This window comes from Neoarius graeffei, chromosome 2 (genome assembly GCF_027579695.1).
Source record: "Neoarius graeffei isolate fNeoGra1 chromosome 2, fNeoGra1.pri, whole genome shotgun sequence".
Taxonomy (NCBI): domain Eukaryota; kingdom Metazoa; phylum Chordata; class Actinopteri; order Siluriformes; family Ariidae; genus Neoarius; species Neoarius graeffei.
The window spans coordinates 55,902,878-55,927,275 of NC_083570.1; the positions used below are offsets into that span (position 1 = coordinate 55,902,878).

Below are 24,398 nucleotides of genomic sequence, written 5' to 3' on the forward strand. Positions count from 1 at the left end.
TAGACACAGACAACCATTCACACTCACATTCACACCTACGCTCAATTTAGAGTCACCAGTTAACCTAACCTGCATGTCTTTGGACTGTGGGGGAAACCGGAGCGCCCGGAGGAAACCCACGCGGACACGGGGAGAACATGCAAACTCCGCACAGAAAGGCCCTCGCCGGCCACTGGGCTCGAACCCAGGACCTTCTTGCTGTGAGGCGACAGCGCTAACCACTACACCACCGTGCCGCCCTCCAATTAACAGGTGCCTCATCAAAAGTTAATTAGTGCAATTTCTTGCCTTCTTAATGAGTTTGAGACCAAACAGTAAATAGTAAATAATAAAAACACAGTAAATAGCCCTATTCCACAACTGTAGTAATACATATTATGTCAAGAACCGCTCAGCTAAGTAAAGAGAAACGACAGCCATCATTACTTTAAGACATGACGCATCTTTTAATTAATAAACAAAGAAAAAGCATTGAATTAGAAGGTGTGTCCAAACTTTTAACTAGTATTGTACATGTACGGGCTGTTCTAACTGTTGAGATTGACAGGACAAAGCGAAAGAAAAGACAAAGTGTTCCTTTTTTCAAGCACTGGCGTTTAACAACCACCACGTCCTACATTAATGATCTTTCTTCCTGTTCCATCCTTCTCAGTGACGCATCAGTACACATTAGTGTTTTCACTACAAAAGGTACTGTAGGTGGTGAAATGTGTCCCAGCCCACCTCAGCAAATGGTTTGTGTGATATCACATCACATTAGGTGCTTTCGGACCAGAGAAACTTTTTCAAAGCTTTTTCATAGAACTGCTGGAGGAAGTCCCCCCTTTTTTGTGTTCACATTGGAGGAACTGAGAACAATCAAAGTTCTTCGAACACCATTTTGAGGGACTTTTTTTTTTAGCTCCGACTTCAGGGTAGGTACTCTCCCAGCACCAGAGGTGGACAGTAATGAAGTACATTTACTTGAGTACCGTACTTATGTACACTTTTTGATTATCTGTACTTTACTTGAGTATTTTTTATTTTTTATGGAAACTTATGTCTTTAACTTCATTTCATTTGAAAGACAAATATCATACTTTTTACTCCACTACATTTCTATCAAGGCCCTCGTTACTTGTTACTATGAAGCAGCTTTGAAAGTGGTTATTTTTTTCTTTTCTTTTCTAAAACGTGATTGTTTTTTTCGCAGGTGACACTGAGACAGTCTATCAGTAATCACTCGGGTCACATCACATCTATAGACTGGATAAAATCAAGTTCAATGATTTCTCAGCAGCGTTATTTGAACATGATCAGTTGATGGCCGAATGGAAGGAGGCGGTTCTTCTGGGGAATGCACGCACTCATGGCCATACCTGGAACCCATGTTACAGTTTTCTGAAAGGATTAAAGATTCTTTTCATTTTAATTGTTTGCTAAAAACGAACCACATCACAGCCTACAAAACCCGTCGTCCAACCTGCAGAAGCACATTGAGGTATGTAAACATTTTATTCCAAGAGTAAGCTTGCAGTGAAGTTGTCTGTGCTTTTAGAGCTAGCGATAACGTTGCAATAGCTATGCAGCCTGGTTAGTCAAATGACTTTCTATGGATTTGCCCGCCAAGTTGCCATCGCCTTGTCCACGGCTAACGCCAACACATAGCTAGTTAACTTGGACACTGTTAGTTAGCATGTAAAAATGGAGTTAAGCTCATGTGAATAATGTTAACTTCTCTGAAGTGCTTTCGGAAATATGTTTTAGCATAATCTTGCTAAATAAACAAAATGTAGAACTCTTTCTTTTCTAGTAGCGTTAGCTACCCAATATGATTTTGAGTTTGAAAAGAGTTTGCTAGCATGTCAGGTGGAGTTTCACTGACTAGCTAGCTTAACAAACCACCATGATGCACAGCATGCGTTCATTTTGTGAATTCACAAAATAATTCAGTTGGTTGCTTCAGAGGCATGAGGAATTATAAGCATTGTGATAATAATACAACGATGCGTTGACAGAAAATGTACTTTTAATACTTAAGTATTTTTAAAAGCAAGTACTTCAGTACTTTAACTTAAGTAAAAATGTGACTGGAGAACTTTCACTTGTATCAGAGTAACATTTGACCAGTGGGATCTGTACTTTGACTTAAAGCCTAGGTCACAACCGGACGTACGATTTTTTTGGCCATGCGATTTTTGGCGTTTCCCAAATCGCCGCGTTTTTTTTTTGTTTGTGGAGAAAGACGCACGTTGGCCGTAAGTTTGTCTTGCAACCTGAAAAAAACGTAAGCGCCCGTAGAGTTTGTTTGACACGACAAAGAACCTCTGCGGCCGGCCTGCAGCCAGTCTACGGCTCGAAAATCAGCACGTCACACGCGAGCCCTCCGTGCGTCTCACGCACGCCCTCCGTGCGTCTCTTGCGTTTTTTGCACGTAGACCGGCCGTAGGAGCACGTACGGGCAGTTGTGACCGAGGCATATGTAATGAAGTTGGGTCCTTTGTCCACCTCTGCCCAGCACAAGAGGAACCATGAGTGATGTAAGTGCATGCTGATTGGTTCAGATGTAAATGCATGTTGATTGGTCGAACATAAGTCAATGTAGCACAACCAACCACCATTTTTAAAAATAGGTACCCTATGGGTACATGTGGCTACTGCTTATAAATAAAAATGTTTTCTGATCCCATGTCCAGACAGTAAATATGGCATATATATTTACTCTAAGGCAGCATCCACAAAAATGAACAATTTAAAAAATCACAGAAGTAAAATATACCAAGTGTCTGTACTTTATATTATTCTACTCTTACCTCTTACAGTTTTCGAAACTGAAACCTCTAAACCAAGGCTGACACACACGCTGTCGCCATGACCCAAACTCTTATTTCCCGGGAAAGGCCCGGCGCTAGAGCTCAGTGGTCTCAATACTCTTTTCGACAACTTCCTGTAACAGCTCAGAAATGCGTCACATCGACATCACACATGGGACCACTGGCTGAAGAAGGAGAAGAAAGGGGGACAACCTGGAGTACATTTTAAAATACGAACGCATTTTCCCTCGGTAATAAGCATAAACATGTCTGAAAGCGATTTCTTTAGTCTAGTCCATTTATTTCGAATGGTGAACAGAATTGTATACACTCACCAGCCATTTTAATAGGAACACCTCTATGCGCACTGCGCTATTGTTACACTCATTCTTACAACACGATGACATACTGGCTACAGTCTCTATGAGGCAGTAGCCACAAAAATCTGTGTAAAACTTTTACCCACTGGGTAGTTCCTCTCAATAATTTCCTACAACTGCTTGCTCTGAAAGCATCTATTGTGTCTTGGTAGTTGTTTACGCTTGTATTTAGCGCTTTTAACGCGTCATAAATTCGTTTGTTTTAAAATTGATATGTTTAAAATGTATACTTTTTCTGGAAAGCTGCTTTGCGACAATGTCTGTTGTTAAAAGTGCTATACAAATAAAACTGACTTGCCTTAAAGCCAAACAAAACCCAAAAAATAAACTCCTTTATACTGACAAATACAGCAATATCTCATGTATGTCAAGACATGTTCGCGTGTTCAGTTGTTCATATTTGTACCTGTACACTGTGTACAGATGCTTTTTCTTTTAAAATAAAAATGTCCCTGGGTGCTGACATCTTCATACATGTCAACCTTTGGTCAATCAAACCTGTATAACCAGGCGGCACGGTGGTGTAGTGGTTAGCGCTGTCGCCTCACAGCAAGAAGGTCCTGGGTTCGAGCCCCGGGGCCGGCGAGGGCCTTTCTGTGTGGAGTTTGCATGTTCTCCTCGTGTCCGCGTGGGTTTCCTCCGGGTGCTCCGGTTTCCCCCACAGTCCAAAGACATGCAGGTTAGGTTAACTGGTGACTCTAAATTGAGCGTAGGTGTGAATGTGAGTGTGAATGGTTGTCTGTGTCTATGTGTCAGCCCTGTGATGACCTGGCGACTTGTCCAGGGTGTACCCCACCTTTCGCCCGTAGTCAGCTGGGATAGGCTCCAGCTTGCCTGCGACCCTGTAGAAGGATAAAGCGGCTAGAGATAATGAGATGAGATGAGAAACCTGTATAACCAACCTCCAAAATCCGTATTTCCCTTATAAAATCCGTATAAGATGCAAATTAAAATAATTTACCTAAAATTTGAATGATAATTAACAATGATATATCCCAGTTACTTTTTATTCAATATTAATAACAATAAACCTTCAGAATGAATACAAAGCTCCAATGTTTGACAAAAACACAAAGTGTTATCAGCGTAGTTACGAAGGAAATACTTCGTTGTTTAGAGTCAGGTTTCACCGAGCGGCTATTATGCACGAGACTTTATATTAGCCACAAAGTCAGGAAAATCTGTTCGTAAAATTACGTTATAATGACCAAATACAATGAAAAGTATTTTTCCAGTCTCACCTGTGAAAGGTAATCCCATGTGATCTCGTTTGGACGGTAAACCTGTTGGTACAGTTAAACGCAGCACATGAATGAGGCATCTTTATTCTCGGCAACTGTCTAGACGCTATACCAGAGACGGCTGAAGAATCTCCACTTTGCCACATCCAATATGGCGGCGCATGATCAAAAGTGGAACGAAGTCTTGCTACCACAAGATAACGCGCGATTTCATAAGACTCTTTACTGGCTGTCTGTGGTGTACAGTACGTTTGTAAATGTTATGCGTTCTTTTATCATCATGGGAATTGATTATAGCTCTAAATAAATATTGAAGGTTTTTTTTTTAAAGAATCCGTATAACTTTATTTATACGCCCGTATACTACGTTTATTGAATCAAATCCGTATAAAATACGGACATTCCGTATAGGTTGACATGTATGCATCTTACTCTTTCCAAGGTTCAAATACCATGCTCTGAGTGCAAATTACGTGAGAGAATCCGAGATTGTGACATCACTTACTCACCACATGACTTACTGAGGCTGAGATCTAGTGGATACATCACTTCTAAACAACCCTGAAGATGCCCAAGTGTCAAGCTGTAAAAATAAGCCTGAATGTCGCAAAGGGAAATCGTTTTTTGCCATCCCCAACCCTACAGGGGGTATTACTTTGAAGGAAGAAGGAGCCTTTATTTGTCACATGCACACTCAAGCACAGTGAAATTCATCCTCTGCATTTAACCCATCTGAAGCCATGAACACACACACACCCAAAGCAGTGGGCAGCTATACTACAGCGCCCGGGGCACAGTTGGGGGTTAGGTACCCTGCTCAAGGGCACTTCAGCCCAAGGCTGCCCCATGTTAACCTAACAGCATGTCTTTGGACTGTAGGGGAAACCGGAGCACCCGGAGGAAACCCACGCAGACACGGGGAGAACATGCAAACTCCACACAGAAAGGCTCTCGCCGGCCGCTGGGCTCGAACCCAGAACCTTCTTGCTGTGAGGCGACAGTGTTAGCTGCTACACCACCGTGTAAGGAACAAGCAGTGAAATGGCTGCATTTCATCGCTTCTGGTATCGCTGGAACCACTTTCACGGTTTGTTTCTTCCTCACCAGGCTCATATTCTGGTTCAAAAATATACGGTTGAATCACTTTTTGTTCAGGAACATTTCCCATGTTTGCACAGCAAAATTACAAAAACAAACAAAAAAAAAAAACAGAAAATTTCTGAGTTGATGGCTTTGTGTTACTAAGAAAAACTGTGTACTAGGGTGTAAGCGACGTCACAAGCGGATATCCGGTTTCATTGCAAATGGCCACACCCAGGTAAGCCTATTTTTAGCAATATTGCAACTTAAAACGGATAACTTGTTATAAAGTTGTTGGGTTTTTTTTACTGAAATTTGTGAGGGTAGAGGGGGGCACGTCAGGGCACTTGCTGTGATCGACAAACTAAGTTTTGAGCAATTCCAGCGTTATGGACGTGACACTTGAACTCAAAATGGCAACAAATGACCCAGTGCATGTTTTATTGTCTCCCAGTATTTAAACAGGTGTTGCATATTTTAAGGCTGTACCATACTGGAGAAGTGATAGAACAAGAACAATTCCCATAGTACATCTAGGGCATGCCAGAAAATGCCAATAAAAGATGCGTTATGGATGTGACAGAAAAAGTATCACTTTTCTTGGGTGACTGTACATTTTTATCAAACTCTGTGAAATTGTAAACCTAATGTCGAAATGGAGATATCCATTTGATAGAGGGGTCCAAGGTGAATATTAAAAAATCTTTGTTTAAAATATTTTGTACTTCATGCAGAGTTTCGGAAGGAAAAGTCAGCGTTATGGATGTGACGAAATTCCGTTATGGATGTGACGCGTCTGAAATAGACATGGCATATGTTTAGAAAATCAGCAATTTAACCACCATAACCCTTTGAAAAACTCTAAATATCAGCTAAAACTATCAAAGTTCTTAAATAATATTTAGGATGGCTATTGTTTTGCTGTTTTGTGGATTTTAGCATACATTTCTGTGGCTTGTGGCAATAATATAGAATTGTACATGATCAAAGTTGATTTTAGCTTGGGGTTTACATTATAAGAAAGAAAGACCGACAGTGACATATTAGGTTGGTTACAAATTGGTTCAACTTATTCACATCTGTAAAATACAGGCCTAGGTGAGATCTCTGGGAGTGGTTTTGATGTATTACATGCTGCTTTATTTTTGCATGGTGAGGTTGACATTTACATGGAATTGCCCTTTTGTTTTTTTTTGTTTGGAGGGGGTTTCTGGCTTTAAAGAGGGTCAAAGTAAGGAATGGTGCACTGGTCTCAAAGCAGTGAACAAGATGCTGGTTTATTTCTGGAAATTGCCATGCCCTTTGACTTTTGTGAAGACTGAATGAATACTTCTTTCTTTCTGACTTCTTTGAATATTTGAGAACATTCTGATACATTCAGATAGATTATTACTAATAATAATAATAATAATAATAGGGATTATATTATTAATAAGGATGATTATTTAATCATAAAGGGGCGGCACGGTGGTGTAGTGGTTAGTGCTGTCGCCTCACAGCAAGAAGGTCCAGGTTCGAGCCCCGTGGCCGGCGAGGGCCTTTCGGTGTGGAGTTTGCATGTTCTCCCCGTGTCCGCGTGGGTTTCCTCCGGGTGCTCCGGTTTCCCCCACAGTCCAAAGACATGCAGGTTAGGTTAACTGGTGACTCTAAATTGACCGTAGGTGTGAATGGGAGTGTGAATGGTTGTCTGTGTCTATGTGTCAGCCCTGTGATGACCTGGCGACTTGTCCAGGGTGTACCCCGCCTTTCGCCCGTAGTCAGCTGGGATAGGCTCCAGCTTGCCTGCGACCCTGTAGAACAGGATAAAGCGGCTACAGATAATGAGATGAGAAGTTTGGTTGGGAAAAAAATGTGACATGAAAAAAAAAAATGTTACACTCCCATTTCTATGCTACTTGAAAAGGTAAAGCAAAGATAGAAGAGCAGCAGTGTCAGTGTGTAGGTTCATTTTATCCATGGATTTAATTGGATGCTAATTTGATCATTAAGTCCTGTGTGTGTGTGTGTGTGTGTGTAAAACTCACCAGCTTGCGTTGACACCAGCCACAGACGCCGCACAGAGCCACCAGCCAAACAGCACACACTGTTACTGCCAATGACACCAGGAACACACTCAGTGCCACTGAGCCTGTGAATCACACACACACACACACACACAGTGTTAATGACTGACAAAGGAGGAAAAACTGGTCTGAGAAAGTTTCTACTCAAAATGTGCAAAAACTGGGTGTGCCACAGGTCAAGTGTGTATCCAGTGTCCAGTAAAATGTTGATTTTACAATATTAATGTGAAATAAAAACCTACACATTCTGTCCTTAGAGTATACGCTTGAATTTTCAGTTTCTAAATCCAGGACGTGGCTGAGCCATCACTGGGTGGGGCTGAGGTCATCCTTCCCCTTTATGGATAAAAATTAAGCTCAGAACGTCTCTTTGTCATTACTTTTGGAGTAAAGAGCGTCAGGCCCTCATCATTTCTATTGAGCATGGATCTACTGATATAAAGACTATCCATCAGCTAACAACAGTGACCGAGCAAAAGCTTTATGACCAAGAATATCTCCTTTATAATGCAAGTTAGTGGTCCGAGGAATGTTATTAATTTATACGGCCAACAGACTTGTTCAATGTTAGTTGGTTCACTCAGAAAGAGCAGAACTTATAAGGTGTAACACAACTGATATTTTCAAGGTAACACTCGTCAGCACAAATCTCAGAAGAGTAATTCTGCTTAGTTCTGTCAGCCCTGCTCCTTTTGGCCTGCTGTCAGTCTCTCTTTCCTCTCTCTCCCTCCTACTGCTTGCTGCTATTAAAACAGTTAAATTTACATAATCTAAAACTCCATGCATGAGTACTAGATCATTAAATTCTATATCTTTGATTGAACCGGCAACAGTTTCTCACCAGACCGACCTTTCGCAGCGCTGCTGGCACTGAACGATTTTATACACACAGCTGTGGTCAGAAGTTTACATACAGTGACATGAATGTCATCTTGGATATGAATGTCATGGCGATATTTGGGCTTTCAGTAATTTCTTTGAACTGTTCTTTTTCTGTGGCAGAATGATTGTACAGCATACATCTTTAATTAAAAAAAACACTAGAATTTGGTGCACAAGTTTTAATTTTCTTTGGGTTTTCTGAAATCAAATTATACATACGGGGTCAAAAATATACATACAGCACACCTAATATTTGGGTAAAATGTCTCTTCGCAAGATTCATCTTGACCAAACATTTTTTGTTTACCATGAACAAGCTTCTGGCAGAATTCTGGTTGGATATTTCACAACTCTTCATGGTAGAATTGGTAGAGTTCAATTATATTTGTTTTATTTCTTGGCATGGACTCGACTTATAAGCACAGTCCATATATTTTCAACAGGGTGGAAGTCAGGACTTGCTTTAAGCTTAATGTTAGCCTGCTTTATCCTCCACAGCCAGCTCTGATGCCGCATCAGAGCTGGTTGTGGAGGATAAAGCAGGCTAACATTAAGCTTAAAGCATCAGTGATGCGTGTTTGGGTTCATTGTCCTGCTGTAACTCCCAAGTCATGTTCAAGTTTCTGATGATTTATGCTGAAGAATTCTGAGGTCGTCCTCCTACTTCATTATTCCAGCCACTTTGTGCAATGAACCAGTTCCACTGGCAGCAAAACAGCCCCAGAGCATGATGATCCTACCACCACCAGCAGCTGGTACAGTGTCCCTCTGTACATGGTGGTCATTGTGGCCAAACAACTCAATCTTTGTCTCATCTGACCATACAGCTATCCTCCAGAAGGCTTTTCCTTTGTCCATGTGGTCAGCTTCAAACTTTAAGCTTGAAGGTGTCAATTTTAGCAGCCTCTTAGTCCATGGTGATCTGAACTGTAGAGAGTGATCCATCAGCTTCCAGTTCATGGCAGGGCTGTGCCATGGTATTTCCCAGGTTGTTCCTGACCATCCAAACCAATTTTCTTTCAGCTGAGGGTGACAGTTTGGGTTTTCTTGAAGCAAAGTGGCTTGGCAAAGTGACTACACCTCACAATAACTTGGATACAATTGTTTTTAAACTGATCTTGGAATCTGCAATTGTTTAGAAATGGCTCTAAGAGACATTCTGGAGTTGTATATATCTGCAATCCTCTTTCTCAGATCTGCACTGAGCTCCTTGGACTTTCCCATTTTACTGTGTGTTGGTCAAACCAGTGAGTGCTGTAAACAAACCCTTTTTATGAAGGCACAGAGAAGCTACCAGCTGGAATCAATCATGATCACTAACAAGAAGTTAAGAGACCTCGGCCTTGGCAAGATAAGAGACATTTTGGAAGTTTCAGCACGTCTGCATTAATAATCTAAGTAAGCATATGTAAATTTTTGACCCTGTATGTATAATTTTGACCCCGTGTTGATTTCAGAAAACCCAAAGAAAATTAAAAACTTGTGCACCAAATTCTAGTGTTTTTTTTTAAATTAAAGATGTATGCTGTACATTCTGCCACAGAAAAAGGACAGTTCAAAGAAATTATTGAAAGCCCAAATATCGCCATGACATTCATATCCAAGATGACATTCATGTCACTGTATGTAAACTTCTGACCACAACTGTATAATAAATCAAGGAAATTAAGGATTTGTGCCTTCAAAACAGAGGTTACTTGTGAACACAACCATTCCCGCACAAGGCTTGTTCATGTTAAAAATGTCTGTGCTATATCATGATATAATTATCTGGAAATATTGATATCGGGATATGAGATTTTGCTCATACTGCACAGTTCTATTTTAAACCTTCTCATTATTAAAATACTGAATGGTATCTCATCTCATTATCTCTAGCCGCTTTATCCTTCTACAGGGTCGCAGGCAAGCCGGAGCCCATCCCAGCTGACTACGGGCGAAAGGCGGGGTACACCCTGGACAAGTCGCCAGGTCATCACAGGGCTGACACATAGACACAGACAACCATTCACACTCACATTCACACCTACGCTCAATTTAGAGTCACCAGTTAACCTAACCTGCATGTCTTTGGACTGTGGGGGAAACCGGAGCACCCGGAGGAAACCCACGCGGACACGGGGAGAACATGCAAACTCCACACAGAAAGGCCCTCGCCGGCCACGGGGCTCGAACCTGGACCTTCTTGCTGTGAGGCGACAGCGCTAACCACTACACCACCGTGCCGCCCACTGAATGGTATCATTTTGTATAAATCGTGTCAATTTGCTCTCCAGATGTATTAATTTGCATACATAATCACGATTCCTGTAGGTTTACTAAATCATATTGCACTGCTAAATTAACATAATCCATTCTTGAGGTTAATCTGCTAATACATCAGTTTGTACTTTTTTTTTGTATCTTTATCACCTTTTCCAAGATTACAAGAGCAGGATTCAACAGCATTAATAAAAAAGGCAGATTGTCCTTTAACAGAATGAATAAACAAGAGCAAATGGACTAAGTGAGAAATGTAATTGGAACAATGATATCTGGAGAGAGAGAGAGAGAGAGAGAGTCTGAATCCTCACGGCTCTCTCCAATTACAGTGAGCAAATGTCTATTATCTCTATCTTGATTCACACACATCTATTATTCTGCCATTTTTCATAAAACATGGACACTCGCCCCCACTGGGTGCGTACACACACACACACACACACACACATACAGTATAACTGGCCATATAAGAAAGAGGTGTTGAGAGGAGAGGGGGAAAAAAGATTTTAAAAATACAGAAAGAGATGAAAAGGAAAAAAAGAGGAAGGGTGACAGTGCGAGAGACAGGACCTGACAAACTGGGATTAATGAAACATGTGCAGGCTGAAGGTGGAGCTGCACAGAGAATCAGGGATGAGATCAACAGCTGATAAAAGTGTAAGATTTATTTCCACAGAAAGTATGGAAACTATAATGCTCTATTGCACTTGTACAAGCAGAATGTGTGTGTGTACAAAACATTATTCCTTCTTTGCTGTTTTAGCTCAACCTTGAAAAATGAAAGAGCTGGACCTGTGGGGAGGAGGAGACAAACACACACACACACACACACACACACACACACACATATATATATATATATATATATATATATATATATATATATATATATATATATATATATATATATATATATATGAGTGTGTGTGTGTGTGTGTGTGTGTGTGTGTGTGTGTGTGTGAGAGAGAGAGAGAGAGATACTGACAGACTGACAGAAAATGGTGACGACAGACAGAAAATGGAGGGAGAGAGATAGATACAGAGACAGAAAATGGAGTGAGGGAGACAGACAGACAGACACAGAAAATGGAGGGAGAGAGAGATACTGACAGAAACAGACAGACTGACAGAGAGCGAGCAAGAGAGAATGGAGGGAGACACAAACAGACAGACAAAAAATGGGGAGAGAGAGATATTGACAGACAGACAGACAATGGAGGGAGAGAGACAGACAAACAAAAATGGGAAGAGAGAGATAGATAGGTACAGACGGACAGAGAATGGAGAGAGAGAGACAGACAGAAAATGGGAGAGAGATGCAGACAGACAGAGACAGAAAATGGAGGGAGACAGACAGAAAATGGGGGGGAGAGATACTGACAGACAGACAAAACAGAGATAGAAAATGGAGGGACAGACAGACAGATAGAAAATGGGGGAGAGAGATACTGACAGACAGACGGACAGACAGAAAATGGAGGGAGACAGACAGAAAATGGGGAGAGAGATACTGACAGACAGACAAACAGACAGTGATAGAAAATGGAGGGAGAGAGACCAACAGCCAGACAGAAAATGGATGGAGGGACAGATACACACTGACAGACAGACAGAGAATGGAGGGGGAGAGAGAGACCGACAGAGAGAAAGACAGACAGACAGACAGACAGACAATGGGGGGAGAGATACACACTGACAGACAGGTACAGAAAATGGAGGGAGGGAGGGAGAGAGAGACAGACAGACAGACAATGGGGAGAGAGAGATACACAGACAGACAGACAGACAGACAGAGAGAAAATGGGGGAGGGACAGACAGACAGAAAATGGAGGGAGGGACAGACAGAGACAGAAAATGGAAGGACAGACAGACAGACAGAAAATTGGAGGGGAGAGAGATATATATACACCTACAGACATTGAAAATGAGGGGAGAAAGAGAGATATACCTACAGACAGACTGAAAATGGGGGGGGGGGAGAGAAACGGAGACAGAGATGGAAAGAGAAGGAGGGAAGTTCTCCATCTTTTCACAACATTGCCCTTCATCCTGAGAGATAAAAACCTGTAAAATGTTTCTCCAAACCTGAGGCACCTGATTTGTGTCCTTTGAGGTTTAATTCATTCAGTGCTGTTGTGTTGGATTGTGTGCATTAATCTTCCTGGATGTACAGTATTATCTCTCTGATTTTTTGTCCCACAAGCTTCACATCTTCAGGTCTACACCCATGAGGGTATAAATCTCTCCCCAGCCTGCACATCTGTCCTGCTCACGACCCCAGCGCTGATCTCTGCTCGCCATACTGCCACACTTTCATACGGACTGTTTTTAATAGATTTTCTCACTGACTCAACAACTTGAACTCTATTTTTGGCGAAGCACTTACGGTATCAGCTGTGGTAAAACAACAGGCTTTCAAACGTCCAACTGATCATTGTCATAGGAGTCTGGGAGCGGATCCAACATGGCTGCTCACACAAGAACACACACACACATCCCACATCTCCATCTTCACCCAGAATGCCGTTGGAGGTTTGGTTTACTCTACTCTCGAACACTGAACTCTGATGCCAGAATGCAAGGAGGACTTTATTTCTTCTAAAGGACAGAAACTGGCGTTGTTCACTTCCAGCCATAACTCACACATACTCAACTGTTCCTCATCACCACCATCATCTATAAGAAGGTTTTTTTGTTTGGTTGTTCAGCATAATGCTAGTGTAAAACAGACAGACAGCTCTCCTCTATCATACAACAGCTTGACTGGGGAAGGTGAAGGTTAACGTGTGCTTCCTCCGACACACATGAACCCAGCCACACACATCTTTTCAAACTGCTGCTCATGCTGAGTCACAGGGTAGCGTAACACACTCACTGGAAAGTGCTATCTGCCCTCTTTCACATACATGAGCTCACAGATGTCCATGATTGGCTAGTGTCATTGTATGCCCCTCCCACTCAGACAGCATGGGCAGTTTTTACTCCGATGGCTGTAGCGTTACTGGGACTCAAACCCTTACTGTTACCATTTACGGATTGTCTACAAGGAACATGAAATGATGTTTTTGGCACATTGCGCATCCTAATAGGTAGCTAGACAGACAGACAGACAGACAGATAAACTGGCGTCGACACAACCCAGTGCCTTTTGTTTGACTCATCCCAAACACTCACCTCAACATGAACACAAACACTGCTACCAGGAGACTCACTGAAAGTTAGTGGGTAAGCTGTAAAGACAAGAACCCAGCTGCTACAGTCAGTGTGTGTGTGTGTGTGTGTGTGTGTGTGTGTGTGTGTGTGTGTGTGTGTAAAAGCCAGACAGATAGAGTCTGTGTTTAACCTAAACAAGACCACAGGGCAAAGAGTACCAATCAATCCACCAAGCCGGTTTCATCTGAGGCATGCTGCATACCAGTGTGTATGATCTTTTCACCCCTACACACACACATACATACACACTTCAATCTTTTCTTGAAGGTGGAGCATGATATAAAGTGACAGTATAATGGGTCTTGACCCCACAGAGATGAGATGGAGTGAAGGTAAACGACAGAGGGAAATCTGCTCTCAAGCCCGAGACACACACAGATGGAAACGTGATGAGGTCTAAATGAGCCAAACTGTCCCTGGTGGTGAGACTCCCCCCTTCTCTCTCTCTCTCTCTCTCTCTCTCTCTCTCATAAACCTAAGATCCAGATTTTTCATTCTCAAGGTTGAGCTCGAACAGAAAGGCCAGTTGTCTGTCTGTCTCCCTCCCTCTCCTCTCGCTCTGTCTGTCTCGCACAAACCTAAGGTCTAGATCTTTCATTCTCAAGGTTGAGCTAGAACAGCAAAGCAGTAATATTCTGTATGGACGGACACATACACAGGTGCTATGCAGGTGTTTGGGACTTTAGGTTTTGTTTGCTCAGGGCAGATGAATGAATTTCTGTTGCTCTAAATTCCAAACAAAGCACCCTTTAGTGAATCAGAGAGATTTACAATGACATGAGAAGAAACCTGGCATAAAGCTGTTCAGATCAGATTTGCCATCCAGAAGGCCGTAACGAGATGAGTAAACGGTCCTCTCAGTTAAAGCAGCTCTCAGGGCCTGCGTTTGATTCAGAGTGCTTGTCCTGGGCACAGGCCAACTCCTTCAGAAGTGCAATTACAGGAAGCCAGAAGAAGTCTTAAACAACTACAATCGCACTTGGGTTCAGGCGTAAAGCTCTCTGTGTCACGGACAACTTCTCACAGTGAATTACACTTCTGTAATAAGAGAGAGGAGAAACTCTGGTGCACTGCTTTCGGATCTAGCAATCGTTTCGAGCGTTTAATACAACCCCGATTCCAAAAAAGTTGGGACAAAGTACAAATTATAAATAAAAACGGAATGCAATAATTTACAAATATCAAAAACTGATATTGTATTCACAATAGAACATAGACAACATATCAAATGTCGAAAGTGAGACATTTTGAAATTTCATGCCAAATATTGGCTCATTTGAAATTTCATGACAGCAACACATCTCAAAAAAGTTGGGACAGGGGCAATAAGAGGCTGGAAAAGTTAAAGGTACAAAAAAGGAACAGCTGGAGGACCAAACTGCAACTCATTAGGTCAATTGGCAATAGGTCATTAACATGACTGGGCATAAAAAGAGCATCTTGGAGTGGCAGCGGCTCTCAGAAGTAAAGATGGGAAGAGGATCACCAATCCCCCTAATTCTGCGCTGACAAATAATGGAGCAATATCAGAAAGGAGTTCGACAGTGTAAAATTGCAAAGAGTTTGAACATATCATCATCTACAGTGCATAATATCATCAAAAGATTCAGAGAATCTAGAAGAATCTCTGTGCGTAAGGGTCAAGGCCGGAAAACCATACTGGGTGCCCGTGATCTTCGGGCCCTTAGACGGCACTGCATCACATACAGGCATGCTTCTGTATTGGAAATCACAAAATGGGCTCAGGAATATTTCCAGAGAACATTATCTGTGAACACAATTCACCGTGCCATCCGCCGTTGCCAGCTAAAACTCTATAGTTCAAAGAAGAAGCCATATCTAAACATGATCCAGAAGCGCAGACGTCTTCTCTGGGCCAAGGCTCATTTAAAATGGACTGTGGCAAAGTGGAAAACTGTTCTGTGGTCAGACGAATCAAAATTTGAAGTTCTTTATGGAAATCAGGGACGCCATGTCATTCAGACTAAAGAGGAGAAGGATGACCCAAGTTGTTATCAGCGCTCAGTTCAGAAGCCTGCATCTCTGATGGTATGCGGTTGCATTAGTGCGTGTGGCATGGGCAGCTTACACATCTGGAAAGACACCATCAATGCTGAAAGGTATATCCAGGTTCTAGAGCAACATATGCTCCCATCCAGACGACGTCTCTTTCAGGGAAGACCTTGCATTTTCCAACATGACAATGCCAAACCACATACTGCATCAATTACAGCATCATGGCTGCGTAGAAGAAGGGTCCGGGTACTGAACTGGCCAGCCTGCAGTCCAGATCTTTCACCTATAGAAAACATTTGGCGCATCATAAAACGGAAGATACGACAAAAAAGACCTAAGACAGTTGAGCAACTAGAATCCTACATTAGACAAGAATGGGTTAACATTCCTATCCCTAAACTTGAGCAACTTGTCTCCTCAGTCCACAGACGTTTACAGACTGTTGTAAAGAGAAAAGGGGATGTCTCACAGTGGTAAACATGGCCTTGTCCCAACTTTTTTTGAGATGTGTTGTCATGAAATTTAAAATCACCTAATTTTTCTATTTAAATGATACATTTTCTCAGTTTAAACATTTGATATGTCATCTATGCTCTATTCTGAATAAAATATGGAATTTTGAAACTTCCACATCATTGCATTCCATTTTTATTTATAATTTGTACTTTGTCCCAATGCTTAAGGGATAATGTACAGCTGGTCATTATTGCAAAATAAACCACCACAGGGTGATGCAGGATAAGAAGCAGAAGGGTCTTAAAGCACCCTGAAGGGGTTTATTTCACAATAATGACCAGCTCGCTGTACATTATCCCACTTATTACACAACTACTTATGAAAGAAATCAGTCACTTGACACAAAATATTGATTTAAAAATTATTTTATTGCTTGCACTAAAAACAAACAAACAAACAAACAAACAAACAAACAAAAAAAAACCACACAAAATAGTCTGTTAGATTATCCGGTTAGAACTACGTCCATAGCAACAAGCTCTGTAGCCTTCTTAAGATTAGACAACTTAGCATTATAATTCACATTAAACTGGACATCAAAATTAATTTGAGAAAAATCTTCCAAGACAGTTTTCTGATTGAGTAACGTTTTTGTCACGTGGTGTCACGAATGAGCTGATGATGTTAATTTGATTACTAACGCAACAGAGTTTACCGAACTTCATTCTGCGGGTTGATCTGATTGGACACAGTCCTCTAGAGTCAATGATCAGAACTGTGTCCATAGCAACGGTCTGCTATTCAGAAATAACAGACCGTAAAATAAGGTAGAATCGAGTATTCAACAAAGCCGTGTAAAAAATATTTATTATTATACATATGGGCCAATTTTTCCATGGAATAAAAACATGTATTCTGTTCCCTTCTAGTGGGTTTATTGATAGCATGCAATATTGTTATTATATCGCTTATCGTCCATGTATTACGCCACTCTCCCCAATGGAGAATGAGCGTGCAATATTGTTATAATATTGCACGTTGTCAAGACAACATTACATCACACATCGGAGACATAAAATGTCTGCGTTAGTGAGCGACAGTGACAATTTGTAAACAAACATGGCCATGAGGTTTGCTTCATTAAAAGTGGAAGATTTTGAGAGAACTTTGGCTGCCAAGTCATTCCGTTGTGCGTCGTCAATGTTGATTTTAAAAGTAACTAAGTAAATTACACAGGGAAAATAATAATAATATTCAGCTTGACTGCACTAATGTTAGCCTTCGCCAACACTGCACCGGCTGAAAGGTAATTAGACTGCCACACTAACAGCACCGAGATGTGGGTAAGCTAACGTTGGCCTTTGCTAACGCTATTCCTACACTGGCTGCAAGCTAACTGGACTGCTGTGCTAACAGCACCGAGTCGTGGGTAGGCTAACGTTGGCCTTCACTAATGCTACTGCTATGCTGGGTGGAAGCTAACTGGAATGCTGAGCTAACGGCACAAGGTCGCGGGTAAACTAGCGTTGGCCTTTGAGAATGCTGATATGAAGTGTATAATAATAATAATAAATAATAATAATATTGACTTGCTTTTATCATGGTCTATCAGATAAATTCCATTCAGCTAGCATGATGCTGACCTCGTCCTCGACTTGTTCAATATCATGTTTGCTGAATGTACAACCCCAATTCCAAAAAAGTTGGGACAAAGTACAAATTGTAAATAAAAACGGAATGCAATAATTTACAAATCTCAAAAACTGATATTGTATTCACAATAGAACATAGACAACATATCAAATGTCGAAAGTGAGATATTTTGAAATTTCATGCCAAATACTGGCTCATTTGAAATTTCACGACAGCAACACATCTCAAAAAAGTTGGGACAGTGGCAATAAGAGGCTGGAAAAGTTAAAGGTACGAAAAAGGAATAGCTGGAGGACCAAATTGCAATTCATTAGGTCAATTGGCAATAGGTCATTAACATGACTGGGTATAAAAAGAGCATCTTGGAGTGGCAGCGGCTCTCAGAAGTAAAGATGGGAAGAGGATCGCCAATCCCCCTAATTCTGTGCTGACAAATAGTGGAGCAATATCAGAAAGGAGTTCGACAGTGTAAAATTGCAAAGAGTTTGAACATATCATCATCTACAGTGCATAATATCATCACAAGATTCAGAGAATCTGGAAGAATCTCTGTGCGTAAGGGTCAAGGCCGGAAAACCATACTGGGTGCCCGTGATCTTCGGGCCCTTAGATGGCACTGCATCACATACAGGCATGCTTCTGTATTGGAAATCACAAAATGGGCTCAGGAATATTTCCAGAGAACATTATCTGTGAACACAATTCACCGTGCCATCTGCCGTTGCCAGCTAAAACTCTATAGTTCAAAGAAGAAGCCGTATCTAAACATGATCCAGAAGCGCAGATGTCTTCTCTGGGCCTAGGCTCATTTAAAATGGACTGTGGCAAAGTGGAAAACTGTTCTGTGGTCAGACGAATCAAAATGTGAAGTTCTTTATGGAAATCAGGGACGCCGTGTCATTCGGACTAAAGAGGAGAAGGACGACCCAAGTTGTTATCAGCGCTCAGTTCAGAAGCCTGCATCTCTGATGGTATGGGGTTGCATTAGTGTGTGTGGCATGGGCAGCTTACACATCTGGAAAGACACCATCAATGCTGAAAGGTATATCCAGGTTCTAGAGCAACATATGCTCCCATCCAGACGACGTCTCTTTCAGGGAAGACCTTGCATTTTCCAACATGACAATGCCAAACCACATACTGCATCAATTACAGCATCATGGCTGCGTAGAAGAAGGGTCCGGGTACTGAACTGGCCAGCCTGCAGTCCAGATCTTTCACCCATAGAAAACATTTGGCGCATCATAAAACGGAAGATACGACAAAAAAGACCTAAGACAGTTGAGCAACTAGAATCCTACATTAAACAAGAATGGGTTAATGTTCCTATCCCTAAACTTGAGCAACTTGTCTCCTCAGTCCCCAGACGTTTACATACTGTTGTAAAGAGAAAAGGGGATGTCTCACAGTGTAAACATGGCCTTGTCCCAACTTTTTTGAGATGTGTTGTTGTCATGAAATTTAAAATCACCTAATTTTTCTCTTTAAATGATACATTTTCTCAGTTTAAACATTTGATATGTCATCTATGTTCTATTCTGAATAAAATATGGAATTTTGAAACTTCCACATCATTGCATTCAGTTTTTATTTACAATTTGTACTTTGTCCCAACTTTTTTGGAGTCGGGGTTGTAATATATCCGATATACCACGAAAAAAGCCAGCCAATATTATTTAAATAACATGTAGAACATAGATCAGGCGCAAGCTTAGTTTTATTTTCCAAATGTTTCTATCTATGAAAAATAATACCTGTACCAAAGTATACAATAATCTTCATATTAAAGCAGTATTAGGGCCCGGTCCCACAACACCAATAACGATCTCATCTCATCTCATTATCTGTAGCCGCTTTATCCTGTTCTACAGGGTCGCAGGCAAGCTGGAGCCTATCCCAGCTGACTACGGGCGAAAGGCGGGGTACACCCTGGACAAGTCGCCAGGTCATCACAGGGCTGACACATAGACACAGACAACCATTCACACTCACATTCACACCTACGCTCAATTTAGAGTCACCAGTTAACCTAACCTGCATGTCTTTGGACTGTGGGGGAAACCGGAGCACCCGGAGGAAACCCACGCGGACACGGGGAGAACATGCAAACTCCGCACAGAAAGGCCCTCGCCGGCCACGGGGCTCGAACCCGGACCTTCTTGCTGTGAGGCGACAGCGCTAACCACTACACCACCGTGCCGCCCACCAATAACTATAATTACAAATATAACGATAACTATAAATAAATCGGCCCCCTGCAGTTTAATGTGGTTGGTGGTCACACCAGACCGATAACGATACCTATCACCCAGACCTGGGTTTATCCATATCGGTAAGATTGCTTCTGGAGCGATTGTTCCAGACCTGATCCGATCTGACCAAATCAGGTAACTGTTCACATGTGACGTTGTTTGAGCACGTGCTATTTTTCCCCAGGCATCTTTGTACATCCTTGTTGTATCAGTGGAGGCGAAGCTGATTATAGAAATGTCAAAGAATTCCATGCTTTATGACACAAAGCACAAGCTGTACAAAGCTACAGCCAAAAAGGAAGATGTATGGAAGATCATCGGCAGTAGAGTGGGTATGACTGGTAAGTGTGTGTGTGTGGCTGCGCACTCTAATCTCTGTAAACCATGCCCATGTTACCCAGCGCCAGCTGTAGGACATGTAAAAAAAGATTTTAGAGCACAAAGTGTCATGTCGTGCTGTGAGTTGAACCAATTTATACTGAGATTTTAGAGCGCGCAGTCATACACACTACACACACACACTTTGCCGCAAATGCTATCTGTGGATCATGTAAAAAAAGATTTTGTAGCACGAGGTCTCATGTCTGATACACTTTCCTATGTGCCTACTGCCAAATAATGTATTTTTTAAATGACCTAAATTAGATGAAACATAAAACTTGCCACCTTACTCATACCCGAGTCGGAGCACTAAGTGCCTACTTACAAAGTAATATTCACATGGCAACGGCATGATAATCACTTTCACTCTTTCGGTTTTGATTGGTTTCTCTTTCATGGTGAGAACGCCCACCGTAAACAGGATAAAATGTCAGCCACAGTTTAGGCTCCCTGTTTGTGTTAAAGGTTCATTTATTAGCACCCTCAAAGCAAAACACACAGGCGTGTCTCACATATGTACAGTGTATAGCTGTGTGGGTCATGCCACTGACTGTCCGAGTGGCTCTGTCAGTCACATGCGGGAGCACCAGGAGTCTGAGATTAGTAGTCATCTGTGTGCTGCAGGATTTCATGCACCCAGATTCTCCTTTTCTTCTTTCAGCTTTGCCTTCTGTGCAAAATGAGCATCAAAAGCAGCTCTTCCTCACTGTAAGTGTCAGCCATTGTGTGCTGCTGAGTGCACTGGGTGTGCACACAAACAGCATACAACTGCTACATTTTCCTGCCAAAACCAACAACCGATAGTTTGGGATTATAGTTGTGGTGTGACTGCTCCAGACTGGAGCTAAATTCAGGTATAGTTATAGTTATCAGTGTTGTGGGACCGGGGCATTACCCTGCGTTCACATTAGTGTGCGACAAAGCGACAGGTGACCCTTCATTTCCAATGTACCTGCATGACACAGAGCCACGACTCCAGCGACAGCAGTGAGTGATGCGAGTTTCTCAACATTAGACCTTTGCAAATTAGTTTTTTGGGTTTTTTTACATTCGTCTTTTCATAATGTATAACTATAGTTTCATCTTCGACAGCCTTTCATACGATGTGTATAGAAACATCTCACCTCTCATCTCATCTCATCATCTGTAGCCGCTTTATCCTGTCCTACAGGGTCACAGGCAAGCTGGAGCCTATCCCAGCTGACTACGGGCGAAAGGCGGGGTACACCCTGGACAAGTCGCCAGGTCATCACAGGGCTGACACATAGACACAGACAACCATTCACACTCACATTCACACCTACGCTCAATTTAGAGCAGACCTGGGCATTTTACGGCCCGCGGGCCGCATCCGGCCCTTTGGTTCATTCTGACCGGCCCGCGTAAGGTTAATTAGAAATTACAAAATAAACGTATTTTCTAATTTCACCTCACGCATGGACTGAATGTGCATTGCTTTTATTTTGAAGTTGTGTTTAACAAAAATGCAATGCGCGCGACATGAACATGACATGAAATCCCACGAAACCTAATCCCGCGATAACTACTTCCGTAATTTGTCCAGACCAACCACAAACTTGTACGTCATCCTTCAAACGGTCCAGCCAGTCACATAGTGTGACGTCACCAGCAGGCGCCGGAGCCCGAGCCGATCTGTAGATCTGATTCCAACTTTTTGGTGAATAATCTCATTATTTTTACAAAATATTACATACACAAGTGTCGATATGCCAAATCCCCCCTTCATGGCCTGCTCTTAAGAATGAACTGTCCTTGTTACAAAAATATCTGAAATATATAAACAATCCTCATGCAAATATACTGTACACATTCATAGCACAAGTTAACCTTTCGTAAACCCCTCTGGGGTTTTTTTTCCATTTTACATATATTGTATATATATGTATTTGATAAGTTTTCTTTTTAGATTATATTTTCAGAGGAGATGTTATTTTATGTTGTAATATAAAATAATTCTGTTTATGTTTGAATTCAATAAAAAAAAAAAGATCTGATTCCTACACCGAATCGACTGATGATCATCTGTCAGCTGTGCTTCGCATCTCCACCTCAGACATTCAACCTGACTCTGATGCACTCGTTAAAGACCAACAGAGACTAGATTTCTCTCACTGAACAAATAAAAAACTGAAAAACACCAAATGAGGTGATTAGACTACAAATGTGGGCATCATTATTATAATATGATGTATCTTGCTTGAGATTTGGAGTAGAAAGACAATATTGTGATGTCTTTATTGTGTTTTGGGGTGAATGTGACTGAAAATAAATGGTACAAACGTTCACATTTTGTTAACCATTGTTTTGGGAAATTTGATTGAATAAATGACATTTTTTGTAAGGCAACCTCGTTTTTTCCATACTCTTACCAGTCTTAGCAGCTTGTAAAAACAATGTTATTTATTACTGCTTTATATAAAGAAATATAATTAATATTATGCAGAATTTAGTTCAGCCTTTTGGTCCGGCCCTCAACAAAATTTTCTGTTTCTCATGTGGCCCCATGGAAAAAATAATTGCCCACCCCTGATTTAGAGTCACCAGTTAACCTAACCTGCATGTCTTTGGACTGTGGGGGAAACCGGAGCACCCGGAGGAAACCCACGCGGACACGGGGAGAACATGCAAACTCCACACAGAAAGGCCCTCGCCGGCCACGGGGCTCGAACCCGGACCTTCTTGCTGTGAGGTGACAGCGCTAACCACTACACCACCGTGCCACCGTATAGAAACATTATGAAGAAAAATAAAGCTTGGAAGGAAGTACAGTTAGCTTGCATTGCAAATATGCTAATACAAATACTGGCACTTTACATGTACATTTAAATCAAACAATCAAAATTTCCATGTTGATTAGTGTGCTATTTAAATTTAAGTAGATATTTAGCGGGACATTTTAATAAAGACAAATAAATCATATATTGACAAGGTGTCTCCTACGAGTGTATGTAGCTAGGACCAAGGACGTAGGTTTGGTATTAACATTGGTGGGGACATAAACCCAATGCCAACCCCCAGTAGCACCAACTTCAGGTCAGCATTAGAGGGTCACAATATTTTGCTCCGTTGTGTTCCACCAAAAGAGTATCCATCATCTCTCCAAAGTCCAGACTTTTAAAGTTTGAAGTTCAGAACTGTAGTAATTCATGAATAATAATAATAATAATAATAATATGCAATTCATTCGATTAATTGCAAATCTTGCGTGTGATGATTAACTCATTCTACCAATTTGCAAATGTGTTTTACAAGCAAATAACGCATTGACTGTCGGGAGGGTGTATGTTCCTTTCCCTCATAAATGGAAGTAAAACACATCCGGAGCCTTAAACACTGCGTTCCATGAGGCTGGCAGGGGGAGTCGGCTCTCTTCTGTGTGATCTTTAACTAGTTTTAGAATGCTAGTTTAAGCTGATATGTGATTGATCGAATGGTAAAACTGAGAGGTTGTTGTTATATTATTGCCCTTTTGTTGTCTTCTTAAGCCCAGAGTGGAGAGGGGAGAGACAGGAGGGAGGAACAGGGTTCTGCTGAAGCGTGGATAGTGTTCTGGTCGAGGAAAATTGTGTAAAATGTATTTCTTCAATTCAGAACACGCGTAATTTCTGATCAAGAAGGCGGAGGCTGTTTTGCTTATGACGTGAAAATGTTTATTTGATTAAAATGTGTCTGGGCCACGAACAATGTCCACATCACCATCGGGTT

The 24,398-nt window shown here is 41.6% G+C and overlaps 1 protein-coding gene across 1 annotated transcript in view; it reads right to left on the bottom strand.

The window, feature by feature from the left end:
* The window catches only part of syt7a (synaptotagmin VIIa), a 304,956-nt gene that overhangs the window by 158,875 nt on the left and 121,683 nt on the right, over positions 1–24,398 (bottom strand). Inside the window, exon 2 of the mRNA XM_060914462.1 lies at positions 7,518–7,621. Coding sequence (XP_060770445.1) covers positions 7,518–7,621 — 104 coding nt within the window. The remainder of the gene's footprint in view (positions 1–7,517; positions 7,622–24,398) is intronic.